General features: G+C 34.4%; 1 protein-coding gene across 1 annotated transcript; it reads left to right on the top strand.

Moving 5' to 3' along the window:
* The first annotated feature begins 884 nt into the window (after window positions 1-884).
* LOC309869079 (NKG2-D type II integral membrane protein-like) lies at window positions 885-12,266 on the top strand. Its single transcript, XM_082739598.1, has 8 exons — window positions 885-1,000; window positions 1,360-1,497; window positions 3,311-3,409; window positions 4,470-4,589; window positions 5,665-5,736; window positions 5,909-6,060; window positions 7,781-7,887; window positions 11,869-12,266. The coding sequence occupies exons 1-8, from the start codon at window positions 967-969 to the stop codon at window positions 11,987-11,989; spliced, it is 843 nt and encodes a 280-aa protein (XP_082595724.1). The 5' UTR covers window positions 885-966; the 3' UTR covers window positions 11,990-12,266.
* The last annotated feature ends 6,064 nt before the right edge of the window (window positions 12,267-18,330 follow it).

The following is an 18,330-nucleotide window of genomic DNA, read 5'->3' as shown; positions in this document are numbered from 1 at the left end:
GCCACCTTACATTTCATATATTAAAAGATAAAATGCAATATATTTTTAGGATTTACTTGTAAGACTGATCTGAACTGGATATAGAAGAGTGGAAAACATGACAACTGCCTATGTCTAAGGTATCTTGTGTGGGTTGAACCAGACTGACCTAAATATATATTTGTTTCTTTGAGGTTATAACCCCAATGATGAGAAAGAGTCTTATGTCTATTTTTGTTTATGTACAATATCTACTTCTACTCACTACAAATATTGAGCCATGGGCGTCCAGTAAGTAGTGAACAGTAGATTGTTGGTGGTCACCCAAATTTATTTCTTTAAATAGAACTTGTTTTTACTTGAAAAAAGAAAAAAAGTTGGTGGAGAGGCGTGGTACGGAAAAACCTTAAGCCAAACTGTCAATATCTAGATCTACAGATTTTATTATGGGGTCTATATCTTCAATAGCCATTTATTATAGGTTGTCATTTAAATCTCTCTTTAACAGATATCTGTTATTTCCAGTATTGTTCCTTTTCTTATTCCTCTAGTTGTCTAGACCCTTAGATTCACACATCTATGTCTTCCTTCAGTACATACTCAATTCTCATGAAAATTTTCACTATGAACTATCAATTACAATTTTTTATGATGGTGGTTTTTCCTAATTTATTTCGATTATTACTTGCACGAATCAGATGTTATTAAAAGTCTTATTTTACATAATTTAATTAAATGGGAATTTAAAAAAAAATTTTTTGCAAAATGGTTAGAAATATATCCAGTTATTTTCACATTTCCTTTGTGGTTTTTACCAAACTAAGTTAGTCTCATACAACTGTAAGTAGCTGCCCTACTTAGAGTAGGTCTGGACTTTTCATCAACTCTGGGAGGATAGTAGAGAACGAATCTCTTCCTTCACCTACCAGCATCTTTGTGGGCTCTTCTTCACTACAGGGATAAAGAAATCATCTAGAAGGCTTCATAATGTCCAATGCTTCAGACTCTGAGCTGCCTCCAGGTATTTTTTTTTATATTCAAAATCCTATGCCATTTTAATGAAAGTAACGTTTTAATTATCTTTGTCTATCATTACTGCTGGTTATGACTATAACAGGGGCATAAGTTCTTATATTTTATTTAATATTTTTCAGACATACTGAAAGGATCCTTTTAAATAAAATTAACAGAAATAATGATCTGTTTCCTGGCTCAACCTAAAGTGTAATCAATCATTTAAATAATTTTAGCTGAGTGGGCTGTTGAATGGAAATGTGGTTTGAATGTCTACTACTATAATTGTTTTTCCAGTAATTTTTTAAAATAGTCATGAATCTCTTAAATTAAGTTCTAATCTCAATTTATTTTCTATGCTAAAAGAAACCACAGAGCAGACAGAGACAATACCTATTGCGGACTTGCAACCATCTCCTGACCTTCCTCCCTCTCCTCCTTCTCCGCTTCCTCCTCCTCCAGAGCATGAATGGAGCCCAGTTTCTGAGCATACCAGGATAAATGGTACAGTATACATAGCAGATTTTACGCACTTATGTCCTCTCTTTGTTATCTTATGGTACTTCTTCACCTGATTTTAATTTTCTCTGTTACTATTTGGGAATTTTACAACTTAGAGAAAATATAGAGATACAAAAATTTTCAGAATGTATATGGAAGCAAAATAAAAGTGTATTTTCTCACAAAGACATTTGAAAATTTCATACATTAAGGAAAATATTCAAAGATTTAAAAAAGCCATTTGCCCAACTTTAGACCTGTTTCCTGAGATGAGACTGAGAGACTTAAACATGATCAAAATTCAAAATTTAAAACATGATCATGATTTAAATTTCAGAAAATTTGTAAAAAGACAAGAAAGGTAGAACCCTACTATATGATTGCCTCCTTTTGATTATAAGAAAAAATTTAGTAGAGCAAGATTTCTCAACGTCAGCACCTCTGGCATTTTGGGCTAGGTAAGTGTTGTGGTTCAGTGATTGTTGGATGTTTAGCAGCATCTGTGGCTTCTACTCACTAGACACCAGTAACACTTACCCCTCAGTTGTGACACCAGGAATATCTCCAGACATTTACAAATGTCCTGTAGGGACAAAATTGTCTCTGGTTGATAACTACCATTACTGTATTCGGAAAGTTGAAGAAATGATTTGGACATTAGTTATTAATATAACCATTTTCTTTGATGGCAGAGTTTCACCTTATTTCAGAAGTCTAATTATTCAGAAGTACAAATACTTTTTTTTTTTTTAACACTACAGTCTATAGAAAAGACTATAAACAATGATGGCTGGAAGTTTGGTTTCCAGAATGTCACAATGTAACATATTATTGTGGTGAAACTGAAGAAATTACAGATGATGTTTCACCTAAAACCAAATATCATCCAGTTAAAAAATTCCATAAGATTTTCAGTAATCCTTTAGGAGAAGAATATACTACTAGTCAGCGAGTTCAAATAAAGAATTTTATCTTAATAATAACAGAGATTTAAAATAATTAAGTACTTCCTCATCTGAATATATTAGTGAGGATAAGGTAATCTGAACTGAAATTTTATACCTGGTATTTAAGGATATTTAATACCTGTATGTAAAATTTTCACCTGTGGTGGAAGTCCCTAAGATCATGCTCAGGTTTGATAATTGACTGGGAGAACTTGCACAGATACATGTACTTATAGTTAAGATTTATGACAATGGAAGGATACAAGCATAGACAGCAAAGGGAAAATGTACATGGAGTGAAGAATGGTGGAGAGTAGGGTCTTTTCCCAGTAGAGTCCCATGGGTCACACGAATTCCTCCAGTAAGATGTGACAATGTGTATCAAATGTTGCCCTCCCAGGAAACTCATTAGAGAATTGATGTTCAGGATCTTAATTGGGAGTGATTATATAGGCAACCTCTGGCTGACATGTAACAAAATTCCAGACTTCCAGAAGGAAAGTAGGTGTTCATCATAAATAGTGTGACAAACAGTTTAGGAATAGTGAACCATTCTTGTCAATAACCGTGGTGGGAACCATCTTGAAATATAGGTTTCTAGATGCCAAAGGCCAACCTTACAAACAGACCTTTCAAAGGATGGTAGTCAGGTCCCCTATGCTAACTCATTTCTGCACATTCTTTTAAGTGTTTTTTTTTTTTTTTCTCCCTTTGCATTCAGCCTAAAAGTTTATAGTAATTCACACATTGGATAGTATTAGAAATTTGGGGATATTTTAAGAGCAATAACAAGTGGAAAATAATGGTGTTAATCTTTTAAACAATAGAAGCTCACAATATCTCTGATTATCACTTACTCTGTTTCTTAGCTCCCTCTTTTTCCTTTACTCTGCAAGGAATCGTTCCTGTGATCGTGGGAATCTTCACCCTGCTGCTCTTGATGTTGTGTGGGTTCTTTGGATATCAGTGTAAGTCTGATTAATTAGGGGAAAACTTTTCTCAGGTTATGTTTCTTTAAATCATCTTCAGATAATAGCTTTTGGTAAACGTTTTGTGGCCTTGAAAAAAGAACGGGCAAAAAATGATAAGAAATTAGGTGTGCCTGGGTGGCTCAGTGAGTTGAGCCTCTGCCTTCGTCTTAGGTCATGATCTCAGGGTCCTGGGATTGGGTCCTGAATTGGGCTTTCTGCTCAGCAGGGAGCCTGCTTCCCTCCATACCCTGCTGCTCTGCCTATGTGAACTCTTTCTCTCTCTCAAATAAATAAGTAAAATCTTTTAAAAAAATGACATGAAATTATCACAACATTTTTAGTATATGGAGGAATTTTACTTTGTAAGCTCTCAGTAACTACAGTATTTTTCTAGGGAAGCAATATTATTACAATTACTGTAGAGATTTTGATAATAACAATTATTATTATTACTATTTGAAAATTACAATTTGCTTAGAAATAAGGTCAATGAATTTACAACTGTATTTATTTAGAACTCAGAAAGTAACTTCTTTTATAACTTGTTTGAATTTTCAGTATCTCCAGCAGCCTAAATTAGATCAATAGAATGTTTTCATTATTACTAAAATTATTCCCAACTGGTGATTTAAAAGTAAATGTTCCTCTTTCATTGATAACACTAGTTTGATACTGAAAACACTATAATTTTGATCAGGGAATGAAATTCTGCACATTAAATCAACACATTAAATCATGACGCCAAAAGGTTTATTCAAAATCATGTTTGCCATTTTTGTCTGTCTCAATTGAATTGGACCATTTTTCTATTAATAGAAACATGTATTCAAACTCATAAGGAAATCATGGTGATATTTTAGATTTAGATGTGGACTTTAGAAATAATAGTGGATAAATGAGAGAGTATTTGGCCAAATAACTTTTTACAACTTTTAAAAACATTTATGGAGACCTTCAGTAGGTAGGAAACTTAAAAAATATATTCTTTATAATTGAATACACTGCTGTTTCATAATTAAGCATGTGGCTTACATATATTGCGAATTCTTGTTCTTAGACTTTCACACTGTTGAGGCATCAGCAACCAAGATGAAGATCTTGAACGAATGGATTGAGTCTTTACAAAACAAAACTGAAAATTTTCTAAAGATCCAAAAAGTTCTTGACCGAAACAAAGGTAATGTGAGAGCTAGAAAAAACTCTCTTTACAGGACGCAAGTTGGTTCTTACTACAGCCCTGAAATGGCTGATTGTGAAACTTAAGAGGAGCTCTCTGACTCAGCAGCATGACAGTTTGGACAGTTTCTTGCTTCTTTTTCCCATCATCCTCTGAAACTGAGTCACACATTTTGAGACAGAGCCTCCTATTTTAATTAGCTTATTCACTCATTTATTCATTCACATTTGTTCAATGCACATTAAATGCCAGCCACCAGGCTGTGATCTGCATGATCCCTGCCCTTAGGAGGCTCAGGAGAAATAGTATAAACTGAAAATAAATCAAAGTGTCTAGGTGTGAAACAGAGGTACATGTAAGATATTTGGGGAGCATGGGGAATGGGAGAACTTAAATATCTGAAAAATCATAGTATTTTCATAGTTTCTAAATGTCTCCTAAGGAGAAAAGTTTGAAATACTGGAGTCATCATAAAGCTTCTTTTATGCTAATTAATTATAATATAAAATAGTCTGTTTACCATAAATAAATATTTTGCAAAAGCTTCGTATTACCATATTTGTTTCCTGCAAAGTATCAAATCTATACTGAATGACTGAATCAATCATTTGAGAGTCCTTTCATGATAGGTTCTGTTAAAGACAGATTTCCTTCTTCTTTTTTCTTATTTTATTGAGATATGCTTTACAATGTAACATTTTGTAAGTTTGAGGTGTGTGGCATGCTGGTTTAATGCATTTATATATTACAGTATGATTGCTACCATCATATATCATGTCACATATTTATCAATTTTTTATTGAGAACAGTTAAGATCTAGTCTCTTAGCAACTTTGAATTTATAATACAACACTGCTGACTATGAACACTATGTTCTGCATTTTAAAAGGCTGGTTTCTAAGCAATCAATTATTTCAGCTAGAGATGAAACTAATTCAGAAGAGAAGGAAACTAAACCAGAATTATTTGTGTATTTGCCACTTGAGAATTTCATTATTATGACGCTTAAGATAGTAAAAACAATAATGTCATATAATGTGTATTTTCATCTATTAAGTCTTACTGTTCTATGCAGAAACCCTAGAGTGGCTCCAGAGCCAGAAGGATTATCTCATTGAGGCTTTACACAAACTAAAGGAAAAACAAGGTAATTTGGGAGAAACCGAGAAAATTCTGAGTAGGTAATTCTTTTTTTTAAAAATAATAATTCTTAATAACAATTTTATATATCTTAAAAGGGAAAGGTCTGAAGAAATAAGGCTTTGTTTGTGGGCTTTGAGGGTCTGTGGACTCTGAGCTATAATTATCTTCTTTCCTAGGAGTCGAGTGTGGACATCTTCTGAAGCACTGGGTTCAGTACAAAGACCACTGCTACCATCAAACCATGGAAATGGTTTCTTGGTTAAACTGTTCTGATCTGTGTGTCTCTTTGAATGCTACATTTTTTAAGACAGAAGGGGGTAGATTGGAGGTGAGATTGTATTTTATTCTTTGATTCTGAGATATGAATATGTGATAGGTACCAGTTAAAGTAACTGTTCACCTGCACCTCTAAAACCAGAGAAAGCAACACCCATGCTTTGTTTTTCACTCATCTTTTCCTGGTATGCTCCACTTCAGAACACCTTTTCTTTCCCAACATACCAGGCATACTTTTCCTGTAGAAACCTTGCATGTGCTGTTCCCTCTGCATGTTCTTCTCTCCTATAACCATGACTAACTACTTCACCTTCTTCAAGTAAGCATTCATTCTGTTTCCATTTTCTCAATGAGACCCACCCTGACAACCCCCATTTAAAACTGCAACTTGTGCATCAGTGCCCACCTTTTCTTCTACCCCTCCACAGAGGCCTTCCTTTGTATGCCTAGTCCTTCTGACCCTGCTCTAATTTTTATTCTTTTCCTTGCCTGATCTTTAATTTCTTTTATTATTTTAGTTGCAGTATAATTAATATACAGTGCTATAGTAGTTTCAGGTGTATGACACAGTGATTCAACAATTCTATATATTGCTCAGTGTACATCATAAGTGCACCTTTTTTTTTCTCAAAATTAACTCATTCTATTTAATTCAGTGACAGAAATAATGACATCATTATGTTTTGATAAGAGTGATATTTAATCCTTACCATCGAATTGACTCATCCCTCCTCCTCCTCAATGGTAACCAACAGTTTGTTCTCCATAGTTAAGAGTAGGTTTTTGGTTTGTCTCTTTTTTTCTCTTTGTTCATTTGTTTTGTTTCTTAACTTCCACATATGTGTGAAATCATATGGTATTTGTCTTTCTTGGACTGGTGTATTTTATTAAGCATTATACCCTGTAGCTCCGTTCATGTTGCAAATGACTAGATTTTATTTTTTTTATGGCTGAGTAAAATTCCACTGGAGATATATATGCCACATCTTCTTTATCCATTTATCTATTGATGGACACCTTGGGCCGCTCCCATATCTTGGCTATTCTAAATAATGTGGCAATAGAAATAGGGATACATATATTTTTTCAAATTAATGTTTCAGTATTCTTTAGGTAAATATCCAGTCGTGCAGTCACTGGGTCATAGGGTAGTTCTATTTTTTACATTTTTTGAGGAACCTCCATACTGGTTTCCACAGGGGATGCACAGTTGGATTCCCACCAACAGTGCAAAACGGTGGTTCGTTTTCTCCACATCCTTACCAACAAGTGTTGATTTTAGCCATTCTCACCAGTGTGAGGTGATACCACATTGTGATTTCTTGCTCTAATTTCTTTGATAGAATGTGTCACCTTCTTACATATCATTTGTGTATATGATGTTTACTTTTATCTGGACCCAATCCCACCAAATTGGGAGTTTTCTCCTTTTTGTTCAATGATATATTTTAATCTAGAAGAATAGTCACAGAGTTTAATAAGTGCTAAAATGAGTTAAAATATTATTTTTAGTGTGCAATGTCCTGCTGATTATACAGTTTTCTATTAGCTATCTTTTCTTTTTCTTCATATTTATTCCTGGTTTGAGAAAAGCACAGACACTACAGAACTAAGTAACTTTTTGATGTTTCCTTTATTAGTGGACTGGACATATATAGACTGCAGTATTTTTATTTTTATGATTCCTTACTTCTTGCCTGACACAAATTACATATTTTCATCTCTGATGTGCTTTTATTATTAATGCTTTTGTATCTGTTGGTTCCATCCAGAATATCATGAAATTAATTACAGTAGATCATACTTGGCTTGGCCTGTCTTACAAGGAGGAGGACAATAAATGGAAGTGGGAGGATGGCTCCTCTCCTTCTCCTGAGCTGTAAGTTTCTAATATATAACCCAATTCTTTATTCCTTTCCTAATGTCTTTTGCTTAAAGAGCTTGAGGAAATAGAGAAGATTACCTGGGACAGAATCTGGACATTTTTATTTCTTGCTTCTGTTATTTCATATTATACTGTCAGCAATTTTATAAATCATAAAGTTATTCAGATATATTTAAATTAGTGTAAATATGCTTCTATTATTAGATGATCTGATTAATTACAATTTTAGATAAGAAATGTCATGTGGGGATGCCTGGGTGACTCAGCTGGTTAAGCATCTGCCTTCAGGTCAAGTCATGATCCCATGGTCCTGGGATCTAGTCCTACATGTGGCTCCTTGCTCAGCGGGGAACCTGCTTTGGCCTCTTCCTGCTGTTCTCCCTGCGTGTGCTCGTTCTCTTATTCTCTCTCTCTCTCTGGCAAAAATATAAAATCTTAAAAAAAAGAAAGGAATGTAATGTAAAGAAGAATATGATTATATATAAACTTTGGGACATCTTTGTTGTTCTTAGAAGTATAAAATTTCACTCTTTGGCTACAGAGTTTGTGTTCTTTTCATGGTTTTAAGTACATATTGGTCAACTGTGATCCAGAAACATTGCATTAGACAATTACGGCAAGTGTGTGGGTGTGTGTGTGTTTCTGTATCTATCTATCTATGTATACATCTGTTTCATCACTGTGTGACAAACTTAGAATTTCAAAGTTTTGATAATTTTGATAGCTGATTATTTTTATTTTGTTCTTTAAGGTTATATTCTTCTGATGTTTAGTGAAACGATTTTTCCTATAACCTATAATAATGTTTTTGACCATTTTATCCTTTTTACTTTTTTATTTTTTGCTATAGCTTCTTATATATTAAGTTTCTAAACACTCTTTTAGACATTCTTACCAGTATTTTCCTTTAGTGATTTGCTGTTTAAGTTTATTTGCTTTTATTAAGTGAGCAAAGAGTTAACGTTCAGGTATACTGAGATTGTCTTTACACATTTAAAATTTGTTTTGACATAAGATGGGGAAAGTTGAAGCATATACATGTGTATTCACGTTAGTTATAATTTTGTCTAACCCCAATATGTATATTTCAATTAGGAAGTCAATTGTTAGAATACTGTTTAAATGATTATTTTTTTTTTTTTTTTTTGAGATGGTAAGTGATATTTTATTTATTTATTTTTTTTTATTTTTTATTTTCAGCATAACAGTATTCATTATTTTTCACCACACCCAGTGCTCCATGCAATTCGTGCCCTTTATAATACCCACCACCTAGTACCCCAACCTCCCACCCCCCACCCCTTCAAAACCCTCAGATTGTTTTTCAGAGTCCATAGTCTCTCATGGTTCACCTCCCCTTCCAATTTCCCCCAACTCCCTTCTCCTCTCTAACTCCCCATGTCCTCCATGCTATTTGTTATGCTCCACAAATAAGTGAAACCATATGATAATTGACTCTCTCTGCTTGACTTATTTCACTCAGCATAATAATCTCTTCCAGTCCCGTCCATGTTGCTACAAAAGTTGGGTATTGGTCCTTTCTTTTTTTTTTTTTTTTTTTTTTTTTTTTTTAATAAACATATATTTTTATCCCCAGGGGTACAGGTCTGTGAATCATTATTTTTAATCACTGAATTTAATGTCATATTTATCATATATTAAAATTTTAATATTTAAATACCCTAACTCATTTCACATGTCATTTAAATATTTCATGGTTTGTGTAAATATTTCAACATGTGAACAACCTTGAATATTTTTCTGGACTTAACCTATACCATTGTGTTAAATTCTGAGTCTGCTTATTTCCATGGTTGATAGTTTTATTTATTACTTTTTCTGGTTTTTTTTTTTTTTTTTACTTTTTCTGGTTTTAATAATGAATTTTATTCTTCTTCCTTTGCCAAATGAAATATCATATTGGCTTTGAAATCACATCCTTTCATTTTAAATTATAGAGAAAGGCAAGATATATCTTTGGCATATTTTCATTATAAGTGCCCAAATAAATTTATCTTACAAGAATATCATTTTCATTTGATGGCTGCATAGTATTCCATTGTGTATATATACCACATCTTCTTGATCCATTCATCTGTTGATGGATGGGTACGAGAAGAATAAATGAAAGAAGATGGGATTGGGAGGGAGACAAACCATAAGTGACTCTTAATCTCACAAAACAAACTGAGGGTTGCTGGGGGGAGGGGGTTTGGGAGAAGGGGGTGGTATTATGGACATTGGGGAGGGTATGTGTTTTGGTGAGTGCTGTGAAGTGTGTAAACCTGGTGATTCACAGACCTGTACCCCTGGGGATAAAAATATATGTTTATAAAAAATAAAAAAATTATATTAAAAAAAAAAGAATATCATTTTCAAATTAACAATTATAAAAGATAAAGGGATTTAATATTTCCATCTCAAAATTCGTTTAAGTATACAATGTTTTTTAAATGGAGGTTATGGTATCATTATATGTTTTCCTTTTTTAAAAAGATTTTATTTATTTATTTTGGGAGAAAGTGAGAGAATGAGAGAGGCAGCATGAATGGGATGGGCAGTGGGAGACAGAAGCAGTGTCCTTAGCAGGAAGCCTGACATGGGGTTCGATCCTGGGACCCTGGGATCATGACCAGAGCCAAAGGCAGACACTCAACCAACTAAGCCACCTAGGTACCCCTTTATCAGGTTTCTTATGTGATCATGGTATATCTCTTCATATAGGGTAATCACATTCCCACAAAAACAGTAAGTTTCATCAATCTTCTAGGGAAGGAAGAATGTCATAAACATTATGACAATAAAAACATTTCTTAATAATTTTAGTAATCAGGGGCGCCTGGGTGGCTCAGTGGGTTAAGCCTCTGACTTCGGCTCAGGTCATGATCTCAGGGTCCTGGGATCAAGCCCCATATTGAGCTCTCTGCTCAGTGGGAAGCCTGCTTCCCCCTCTCTCTCTGCCTACTTGTGATCCTCTTTCTGTCAAATAAAAAAAATAATTTTAGTAATCAGATTCAGGATGACATTAGATGACATGGTTGATCATTTATTTATTAGAATTTTGTAACTTGAATATTCTCTGCTTCAAACCCTGTACAATGTTTGCTACACAGAATACTCAATAAGTATGTGGAATTAATGAATAGAAGAATGTATAAAATATTTTGACAATTTATTTTTCCTATGCAGTTCAGATTTTTTTCTAATTTCTTTGACATTTTGAAAAAGAATGTATTATGCATTTAATAATTGAGTAGATAAGCTTTACTTTTTCCAGGCAATACTAGACAACTAATTTTGCTGTAGAGTTGATGAAAGGTAGTTTTACTGACAGTACCTAAAATGCTCTAGATCTTTAGTCAAGGACTAAATTCAACCAGAGTATTTGATAGCATCTGCTGTATGTCATTTATGTCAGTGATGACTTTGTAAACTGAAGAACTCATCAGAGCACAGGGAAAGGTCCTGACATATTACACAGACACAGATATACACAGACACCAAAACACACATGTGTATGTACGCATATACTAAATTTCATTACTAATATTGAGTATCTAATGTAATGTTTTTATAAGCAAAGTATCCCTCCTTCAACTGCAGCTGTGCATGCATAATTGAATGGCTTCTATTATGCCAATCTGTACTTAAAACATAATTTTATATCCCAGGTCATATGTCCTGTCATGCTATTGCCATAATTTTCCAGCCAGATCATTCTCTTTCTCTCTATACTGGTGTATATTTTCCCACTTGTATATAATTATCACATTTTGTGAAACTTATTTACTGTGTCTATATTCATCTCTTCTATAAATGCATGAGTTCTTTATGCAAAAGAGGGAGAGTGTCTTTACAGCCTTGAGTTCTTGACAGCATTAGGCATAATGAATTTCACATAGTGGTTTTTAAATAATATCATTTAGTATGAACATGGTGAGTATGGCCAATGACTTGTGTTTTTTAATTTCTCAGGGGTTTGCCAGAGCCAAGTCTGGATTTCCAGGGAAAATGTGTATATGTAAATTCACACACTGTTGGTACTGATAACTGCACTAAGTACTCCTCATGCTTGTGTGAGAAGAGTGTCCTCTAAAAATCAGAAGAAGAAAGTTAAGAGAAAAGTTATGAAGCTCACACCTCAATAATATTACAGACTCAAGATCTGCCGGTCTTTATTTTATTGTTTTTTCATGTTATTTGTAACTTTTTTTTTCATGGCAGAAAATGATAAATGACTTTGTGATAGAAGGCAAGATCTTAAGTTGTAGCAGAAATCTCCAAGTAATACAGAAAGTTTAGAAATCCAGAAACTGTTTGATTCTGTGAGAATTATATAAATGAACCAATAAACATATCACTTATTATTACTACTTAATCTTTCTGGGCCTCTTTTATATATATGTATATATATTTTAAAGATTTTATTTATTTATTTGACACAGAGAGAGATCCTAAGAAGGCAGAGGCAGGCAGAAAGAGAGAGAAGGGGAAGAATGTTCCCTGGTGAGCAGAGAGCCCGATGCGGGGCTCAATCCCAGGACCCTGAGATCTTGACCTGAGCTGAAGGCAGTGGCTTAACCCACTGAGAAACCCAGGTGCCCCTGGACCTCTTTTATATTTTAAAGTCTATTCATTTATAGTTATGACCCTATGGAAATAAGCCTTTAGAACAAATACAGTGGGAAATAAAAGTAAATGATTTAACACATAACATACAAGAATGTAAAAAAATACAGGATTATCAACAGTAACAAAATCACACAAAAAAAGAAAAAATAAATCAAATCTCTGAAATCATCTATTTCCAAAGTTGCTCACAGAAGTCTTCCTACCAGATTTTAAATATATCAGTTTCACTTATATCTTTAATTCCTTGCTTCCCCTTTTAGTGGAAAAGGCTACTTTTGAATAGACACTGGATTAGCTCCCCACAACTTCCCCTATTCAAGTTTTATGCCATTAATCTCCCCATACATGCAACCAGTTCCCCTTAGAATACCTAACTTCCAAGACAGAAACTATGCATCTGCACCTATCTGGTTCTACTCATGTCCCCTTCAATTAGCCCCTTATTTAGGCTTCTTTCCAAAGTAAATGTACTTGAGGGAAGAATCTACACAAATTATGTATTTTCTCACTTTCAAATAATTACTCAGAACACTGTTATTTGTATCTTCTTTTTCTCCTCTTTATTGAGACTGTTTTTGTTTAAAATACTAATGGTCTGTTTGGTAGTCATTCATTTGTTCATTCTCTTTGAATTTTTTCATATGTCTTTTTATGTTTTTTTATACATGTTAGGAAGTATGTTAAACTCAAAGATCCAATATATTTCAATGCTTGTGATGTTTGCTCTATCTACAGAATTTTACTGGATTACTTATTTCATTTTTCTTGGCACTTTGTCATCATCATCATTGTTTTTGGATACAGTATTATTTTATTTTGAGCAGTTCTGCTCCATCTTGGTTTTCTTTCTTCCACTCTGCTCCTATAGTTTTAGTCTCCTTTACAGATCTTTTTAAAATTGCTCCCTAGTGTTTTGCAGTTGAAGTTTTCATTAGGGAACAGTCTTTTCATTTAGGATGATGTTCAGTTTATTGACACAGATAAATTAATTGTCGTTTATAAAAAATAAAAAATTATATAAAAAAATTAATTGTCGTTACTATTTTCCTGTCCTTTTACCTGTTCTATAAGTCAGGTTGACTTCATTAATTACAAGTAACAGAAGCAGGATTCAGGGGCATCTGGGTGGCTCAGTGGGTTAAGCTTCTGCCTTCGGCCCAGGTCATGATCTCAGGGTCATAGGATCAAGCCCCTCATCAGGCTCTTTGCTCAGCAGGGATCCTGCTTCTCTCTGCCTGCCTCTCTGCCTACTTGTGACCTCTGTCTGTCAAATAAATAAATAAATAAACCTTAAAAAAAAAAGAAACAGGATTCAATCTAGCTTGAACAAAATGGGAAACCTTTGGAAATGTACTTGGTTCTTATGTCTAATGGAAGAAAAGTTTGAATGAACAAACCATAGGAAGGCAACAATAGAGCTTAGCCACAGGGAAAATAAGCCAGAAACATCAATTTTACCACCCACCAGTGATGTTTTCTCTGCCTTTCTCTTTCCATGTCAGTTTTATTTATTTTTTTCATAATGATGGTAATTCCATGTAATTGGAAACATAGATAACAACCACTCTCAGGCATCTGTCTTATAGCTTTTATGATGAGAAAGTTTCCTATTTAATTTTACTAGAAAAAAAAATGTCACGGTAAGGGTGAGCTAAGCCATCAATATATGGCACCTTAGGTATAGGCTTATGTATGGAAGGGGAAGAAGTTCTCAGAAGAATGTGTATAGTCTGACTGACAATAGCATGAATGCTCCCACAAACATGCACTGATTTTTCCTGTGCAATTAAAAGGTGCCAGAAACCAAATATGTTCCTCAAGAAAGCCTAGAGATTTTAAGAAAAATAAAATAAAATAATAGCAAGCATACATTTAGAATTTACTCTGTCAAGTGCAATTACAAGTGACTTATATATATATATTAACCAAATTTATTCTCAAACAAATAAGGTAGATTGTAATATTTGACAGAAGAAAGAAGTGATTACTTGAAGCTTTCCAAGGTTATAGAACTTGTTCGTGGCAGAGCTGGAATTTGAACTCTGATATCTTAATGTAAAAATTCAGGCCCTGAAACACACTAGCATATGTATTTTCTCATATACCTATTCAAAGAGGCACCTAACATAAACATAATAAACCACTTAATGACAGGTAAGATTATACTAGAAGCCTTGGAAAATAGTGAATAAAAAAATTTAATGACTCCATATTTGATACAAAATAATGGGGAATTCAGAAGACTATACAAGCTTCTACAGTTTTGCAGTAGAATTGCAGTGACACTTAAAGAGCGTATTCTTTGGGGAGTACATGTAAGGGACACAACTCAGATTTAAGGCTGAACCGGGAGAGGAATCCTATGGGATTTCTATAACTATATCTTGATATGTAGCAGAAGCTTCAAATTGTCCTTTGAATACATTGCGAGTCAGTTTCCAAGCAAAATGGTATCTGAGACAAAAGTTATTGAATCAAAAATGCTCTTGTGACCTGAAGTTTATAGGAAAGAAGGACAATATTGGACAGAACGAGCTGCAAGGAACTCACAACCAGCTTAGAACTTCAGCCAACTTCATGGGAATTCCTGAAGCTGGGAAGGTCCATCAGAATAATCCCAAACTGAAGTGAGGGCCAGGCCTTTATCTCTTTTGTATTAACCAGACATGGGATGTAGGTGTCCAGTAGGATGGGTAGTGATCCTGAGTGAATTAGATGTCTTTAGCTGAGGGCAATGCCTCTGGGCTGAGATCTCCGAGCTGTCATGCATCAGCATCCCTGGCATCTGTGGGAACTTATCTTATAGTCCTGTAGGGGGAATCCGGGCACAGCACAGCAGCAGTGATGGAATAAAGAACTTAAACCTGAAGGAGAAAGTGAGAATTGGTCAGAGGTCAATGTGAAGCACAAGACCTTTTCTACAGAGAAAATGGCACAGAGAAAGGTATACTCTGCGACCACTCAACTTCTGACTGAAAGGAGATGAAATAAAGAGAGGTTCTTCTTTACTCATTTGAATCAGTTGTTTAGGATCATGGATTAAGTCCAGTGATATCATTGGACATCTAGTTGGCTGATGGCTCTGCTCAGTGGGGAACACAGGAGAAAGGGTTTCCGGAGGTCCAGAATTGTAAGTTTTAGGTATAATAAGTTTGTTATATCTGTGAAACATCCACTGATCGCATGCTCTAAAACCACAGCCTAGTTGGTTTAATGAGACTAGAATGCTCAGAACCTCCTAGTTTATAAATTTCATTTTAACTTATACATATGCAATTAACAATAGAGCAAACTGTAGGTAAAAAAAAAATTCTCAGAAAATTAGTTCTGCATTTAACCTTTACATTTATTGGTAAAAAATAGATTTTAAAAAATGTTCCCAAATGAAAAACACTTTTGAAAAGTCCTCTCCTTCAAATTCAGAATCACTTTGTCCTTGATGCCTCTCAGCCTGTCACAGAGGACACAGAGAAAGTCAATAAACACACACGCAGCAAATAGTGTGGAAGTAAAAGAACACTCAGTAGTGTAGTTCTTCTTGTGACCTGCCAAAGGGTTTCATTGTTCTACCTGTGACTTGCCAAGGGGTTTCATTGTTCCAGAAATGTCTGTGAAAAATGTAGAAAAAAGAAAGTTGGGGGATTGTGAGGAACTTAAACCGACTCACATACTGTTAGCTGTAAATCAAGACATTTTCTCTTCTGCATTTCATTTCTCCAGTCACAGCCAGTTATATTAAAACTTCTGGTAAAGAGAATTTTAATCGAGGGTTTCCTGAGTGGTGCAGTTAGTTGAGCATTTGACTCCTGATTTCAGCTCAAGTTATGACCTCAGGTTCATGAGGTCCAGCCCTGTGTTGGGCTTCATGCTCAGAGTCTGCTTGGGACTCTGTCCCTCTTGCCTTCTGCCCCTCCCCCAACCCACATGTGCAATATTTCTAAAATAAATAAATAAATCTTTTAAAAAAGAGAAAATTATAATCTATTCCCCTTAGCACAGTAAAAAAAATCCCACATTTAACAACGGTTTACTGAAAACAGGAAACAACAAGTGGAAGAGAGTAGACTCGAACATTTTGTGAGCATAGAAACATTTTGACTATATTTACATAGTTTGCACGTTTGGAAAGGACTGAAAAAAATCATGTTTTAATCAGCTGGAGACCAAAATAAATGCCACTGTAACTGCAATATGTTCCTTTTATTTCTTTATGACAAGATGTCAAGTTCATACCTGGCTATCTACGTTTACAGCTAACAGATAACTATTTTGCTGACATGGTGTAGAGGTATAATACAATTTATATAAAACACAAAAATACAAAGTTAGTAATATATAGCTGATAATCACCTTTTATTAATAAATATTAGTAAAGCAGGATCATGATGGAGAAGGAGATCTAGCACCATATGTGAATGTGTATTGAAATGATGTCAAATGGAGCCAAAGGAGAATGTATTATTACATTGTCCTGTAAAAGAAAAGAATGCAGAAAAATTAATACTTTAGAAACTTTTGAGTATTTCAAGAATAATGAAGTGATAGGTTTAGCTACAGAGATGTTATCATTTGTGATCTTGGTTTTCGTAACTTTAATGGGATAGTAGAAGAACTAAAGTTAGGTCCATCCATGTTTTTGCAAATGGCACGATCTCATCTTTTTAATGCGTGCTATGGGTTGTAAATCAGACTGAAGAAGATAAGTACCATATGATTTCATTCATATGTGGAATCTAAAGAAGAGCAACAACAACAACAAAAAAACCAAAAACCAAAACAAAACAAAAAGCAATGAATAAAAAAAAGCCAGAAACAGACTTGTAAATACGGAGAACAAACTGATGGTTGACAGAGGGAGGGACTATGGAAGGATGAGCAAAATGCAGAAAAGGGAGATACAGGCCTCCAGTTATGGAGTTAATAAGTCATAGGGATGAAGGGCACAGAATAGGGAATAGAGTCAGAGATGTGATATGATACTATCATAACCTGTTTATCATAACACCACGGCTGCTGGCACTACGTGCGGTGAGCATAGCATACTGTATAGACTTGTGGGATCATTCCCTTGTACACCTGGAATGAATGCAGCATTGTGTATCAACTCGACTCAGATATTTTTCCCCTAAACATATTTATTTTTTATTTTTTATTTTTTTATTTATTTTTATTTTTTATAAACATATATTTTTATCCCCAGGGGTACAGGTCTGTGAATCACCAGGTTTACAACATATTTTTGTTACATAAAATATGATGAGTAATACTCTTAGGAAAAGTTAAATAAATACACAGTGATGTGTTATAAGAAATTATGCCACAGTGCCAGTAATTGCATGCTTTTGGTTAAGATTTGCAACATCAACCAAGCTTCCAATTCTTCAATGACTTAATGTGTGAAAAAAGAAAAAAAGGATTCTGCTAATTTAGGTCAAAGAGTCCATCAATGACAGACTATAAAATAACTACATGTGTTGAATTTCTGTCCCAGTACCAACTGGGAAATTGTGTTCCTGCACCTCAGTCCTTAATTTGCAGGCATCTTCAAACTGTTGCCAAGTGATCTGGGCTTTAGTCCGTTTATAGATAGCAAATTATTGCCTAGAAAATATGGCTTTTTTTTTTTTTTTAATGAGAACAAAACCGGTTGCAGTGGTTAATGAAATGGAGAAAGGAAGTTTAGATTTTTTTTTCAAGGTATTTAATTAAGGAGAGGTTGGGCAGTAACTGGAGAAGGTGATGAGCTGAGGGAAGGTTGACTTTTTGGTTACCCAACATCCTCTCTAGTACGCAGATCTTCTAAAC

This window comes from Mustela nivalis (genome assembly GCF_964662115.1).
Source record: "Mustela nivalis genome assembly, chromosome: 7".
NCBI lineage: Eukaryota > Metazoa > Chordata > Mammalia > Carnivora > Mustelidae > Mustela > Mustela nivalis.
Note: the sequence above shows the minus strand (reverse complement) of the source record. Positions and strands in the feature narration are given on the sequence as shown.